The sequence below is a fragment of the Coregonus lavaretus genome (genome assembly GCF_964263955.1).
Source record: "Coregonus lavaretus genome assembly, chromosome: 23".
Classification (NCBI taxonomy): domain Eukaryota; kingdom Metazoa; phylum Chordata; class Actinopteri; order Salmoniformes; family Salmonidae; genus Coregonus; species Coregonus lavaretus.
In genome coordinates, this window is record NC_140010.1 from 849,966 (window position 1) to 854,541 (window position 4,576).

General features: G+C 45.6%; 1 protein-coding gene across 1 annotated transcript; it reads right to left on the reverse strand.

Annotated features, from left to right (window-relative positions):
• Window positions 1-2,232: 2,232 nt before the first annotated feature.
• On the reverse strand, window positions 2,233-3,303 carry LOC311098819 (neurogenic differentiation factor 6-B-like; the record flags this gene model as incomplete). Its single annotated transcript, XM_084139389.1, has 1 exon — window positions 2,233-3,303. The coding sequence occupies one exon, from the start codon at window positions 3,301-3,303 to the stop codon at window positions 2,233-2,235; it is 1,071 nt and encodes a 356-aa protein (XP_083995515.1).
• Between the last annotated feature and the right edge of the window lie 1,273 nt (window positions 3,304-4,576).

The window sequence follows — 4,576 nt, forward strand, 5'->3', positions numbered from 1 at the left end:
TCATATGGTTGTCACGACCCTTCAGAACAACGAGAAAGCGTAGTTAGGCTATATAGAAATAATGAGACTCAAATTGAAAATCATTAAACTAAATAATAAGGATTTAGATCAGCCTAATCAAGGTGTAGATTACATCACACATTCCAGTGTTTGAACTTGTAACAAGTCTACATGGGATTATTACTAATGCCACTTGGCGCTTGGCCGCTTTAGATATAATGCTGGGAGTGGTTTGCTGATTTGACAGCTCCAACCCACTTTCACCTCAGACACCACCCAAATAAAAACAGTGAAACTGCTCTGCGGTTATCGCGGGTTAAGGCAGAATTGATTGAATCTGGCCCCATGTATCCCTTATAGTGGTTTTCTAACCTCAATGGGACTTCCTGGATAAATACAGGTTCTAATAAAAACAATAACAATCCCGATCCAACAACCCTCCAAAAGGTTTCTATATAGAACATTTAGGGGTGCCATATAAGAAGCAAGCAATATCCTTTTTGGTTCTATCCAGAGCCTGTGTTTCTAAGAGTGTATGGATGGATATTTCTAAGCATTACATTGACAGAGTTGTTGAGGCCAGATATGCACCGGCATGGGGGACCATGATTATAAAAATAAAAAAATAAAATATGCCATTTAGCAGACGCTTTTATCCAAAGCGACTTACAGTCATGCGTGCATACATTTTTGTGTATGGGTGGTCCCGGGAATCGAACCCACTTGGCGTTACAAGCGCCGTGCTCTACCAGCTGAGCTACAGAGGACCACATTATGGGCTTTGGGCTATATAGAACCAATTTCGGTTCTATATAGAACCTGAATGGTGCCATATATAAAGCTAGCATACAACCCTTTTTGGTTCTATCCAGAGTGTACTGTATTCTGATGGACCATGGCTCATAATATGATGATGCTCTTCAGTCAAAACGATAATAATAGTGATTGATGACGAAGGAGGTGAGGATCAATATTGATGATAATTTACAGAATGACAGAAGATCAACAGTCACTCAATACTGCATCGAAACATTTTCACAAAATTATTAATTTACATTTTTTTTTAAATACATTATTCAGACAAAAAAAGGACATAGGACTATTCGTAATCGAATGGATCATTATTTTTTTTATATACATTAATCCATCACTTTCACCTTTTTCTACTTTCTACTGATTTAAATACAAATGCATTTTCCTTTGACTTTTATACAGTTGAACCGTTAATTTGATTTGAACACACTTCAGCTAATATTACCTGCCCGCTTTGAGGCTTTGGCATGATGACATAATGAATGAGCCTAATTTAAACACTTCATCCAACACGCGCCCAGTCAGCATAAAGTCCTATAGCAGAACAGAGTCGTTTCTTATGTGGGACAAAATCAGTATTTTAATTTTTTTATATCTCCAGAATCTCCCAAATCTATTCCTATAGTATGTATATTTCTGGCATTGCGTCTCTTTATAGAAGATTGTCGCTGGCCTCCTCAGGTCCTTCGCTCTAGCAAGGCCGCGATTTCAATCTGAGATTGCATTGGGCTGCATTCATTCTCATAGTCTATTCTACCGTTATTGCTAATATAATGATTTTAATCCAATCTTAAAGTCGATAGGAAAATAAATCAAATCAAACATAATTCCCTGATGAGATGACGATTCGTGTCTGCTTTTTACCTTGATAATCTACACCACTGGTATTACCATAATTTTCCAAATTAAATCTCCAAATTCCCATAATTTTATTAGCTTAATTATGAGTTAATATGATTCAGAAGCCTAATTGTTTATCAGCTATAGATAAAGGTCCAATTTAAAAAACATTTTTTACACAACATTGTTGTGTGTCAGTTTCCCTGTTACAAACTACTTTATGTTAATATCAATAAATAAACACATAGTTAAATAAATAATTCAATAAATAGGCTATAAATGAATAGATACATAAACTCAATCAATAAATAGCATTTTAAGTCCCAGCCTGGTAGCTCTGCCTACTGGCTCTGAGTCCCAGCCTGGTAGCTCTGCCTACTGGCTCTGAGTCCCAGCCTGGTAGCTCTGCCTACTGGCTCTGAGTCCCAGCCTGGTAGCTCTGCCTACTGGCTCTGAGTCCCAGCCTGGTAGCTCTGCCTACTGGCTCTGAGTCCCAGCCTGGTAGCTCTGCCTACTGGCTCTGAGTCCCAGCCTGGTAGCTCTGCCTACTGGCTCTGAGTCCCAGCCTGGTAGCTCTGCCTACTGGCTCTGAGTCCCAGCCTGGTAGCTCTGCCTGGTAGCTCTGCCTGCTGGCTCTGAGTCCCAGCCTGGTAGCTCTGCCTGCTGGCTCTGAGTCCCAGCCTGGTAGCTCTGTCCGGCAGGCCGAAGGTGTAGGTCATAGTGGAACCGGCCCTCTGGCGAGACCCGGTACATGGAGGCCGAGCTGTACCTCATCCCGTAGTGGCCGCTCTTCCCGTACTCCCCCGGTTCATCGTGTTTCAGAGAGAATATCCCGTTAAAGTTCAGAGGAGGGCTGATCTGTCCCTCCCTTCCTCCCTCGGGAGACGCGTTGTCGTAGTATGGCTCACACTGGCCACCGTAGCTGTAGTGCCGGCTGTGGTAGGAGGGCTTGGCGCTGTCCAGGGTGCTGCAGCCTTGTCCAGAGGGCGTGCCCAGCTCTGCCCCGGGGTAGGGGTACGTGTTGTCATAGTGGGCCCTACTACCGGGGAACGTCACCTCTCCGTTGTGGTCTGTGAGGAAGGACCTGGTGTTGAGCTGCAGACAGCCGGCCACCAGGTTGGTCGTGGGCTGGGACAAGCCCTTACACAGAGTTTGAACGAACCCCAGCAGGTCCGGCTTCTTGCCCACAGACAGCGTCTCCGACAGGGCCCAGATGTAGTTCTTAGCCAGGCGGAGAGTCTCTATCTTGGAAAGCTTCTGGGTCTTGGAGTAGCAGGGTACCACCTTTCGGAGGCTCTCCAACGCGTCATTCAGACCGTGCATCCTGCTGCGCTCACGGGCATTCGCCTCATGACGCCGCACCTTGACCCTCTCCTGCCTTCCTTTAGTCTTATTTTTCCGCGGTCCTCTCTTTCTGTGGAGGATGTTTGCATCCTGCTGGTTGTCATCCTCTCTCTCTTCTTCCACTTCCTCTCTTTCTGAGACGTCATCCTCTTCCTCCTCCTCCTCCTCCTCTCTCTCCGGGTTTGACATGACGTCCAGGCTGTGTATCGGGTCTCGCTCCAGGTCTGGTAAGCTCCCGCGTGGATAGTTGGCGCCAAACCGGGGCTCAAACGTCGTATCTGGTTCTTCATACGGTAGAGTCAACATGATTTCTATTGACCGCAACTCACAGTTAACACACAAGCAAGCAACGCAGTCAACACATGAACTATTACAACGGCACACTATGTAAAGCCTATCAATGTCAAATTTTCGTGTGCCTGTCTGGAGAGATGTGTTGCTATTAAACAAAACCAAGGCCAAATTCACACGGCTCCAGCAATCAACATTTCTGAATTAAGTAGTTATACATACACCTATGCTATTTAGTGACTAAAACTATTAATAGAACAACATGCATATGATAGGTGAAACAATCCGTATGCCAACAGACAAGTCTCCTCACCTACATGTATGTCAGTGGGCATGTTCTCTAATATCTCCCTTCTCGCTGTTCTGTGCCACCCTCTCCTCTCTTCTCTCCTCTCCTCTCTTCTCTCGCAAACAAAATGACAGAATCATTGTTTTACTGGTGTCTTTCTCTCTCTCCCCCTCACTCACACTCTCTCTCCACCTCCCCCCCCCCCCCCCCCCCCCCCCCTCGCTCTTTCTCTTTCTTTGAGAAATGACACTCATGCCAACTGCCAGAGCGGGTACCCATGCCATCTGCCACTGCCGTCTCGTGGCAGGGCGTAGTCACGTGGCTCCCGTCCCGTGGGACCTCCATCCCGCGCCGATCATCTGGCATCTTGGTAATGGGCACCGGGAGGCTCACGCTTAACCGTCAAACAGGCAGCCTGGGGAAGGATAACAACTCACATAACTGTCCTCCAGATCAGAAAGATGGAGTGATATTTTAGCTCTGTTTAAGGTAATATACTGTATCTAGGTTGGCAACAAGTATGTCCCAAAACACATTTTTATATGTATTATTTATCATGAGTAAATTCATGGTTATGTGATGGAATATATTGAAGGAAATCAGTGTAGCTTCTCAACAATGCAGAAGCATTAGTTATGTGCCCTTGTGCCAGACCTGTATATTCTAATGTGGCCCCTGAGTGCTGAGTGTAACCCTAACCCTATTAGTAGAATAGACTATAATAAAATACAACTGAACAGATGAGAGTAACATGCAGTTAACTGAAGATAATATAGTAACATGAAGTGTGCTGGACGAGGGCTGTGCAGGAGGAAGGCTGTGCAGGAGGATGGCTGTGCAGGAGGAAGGCTGTGCAGGAGGATGGCTGTGCAGGAGGATGGCTGTGCAGGAGGATGGCTGTGCAGGAGGAAGGCTGTGCAGGAGGAAGGCTGTGCAGGAGGATGGCTGTGGTAGAGCTGCTACACCTACAGTAGGTGTTAGTAAGATACAGCTATAGAG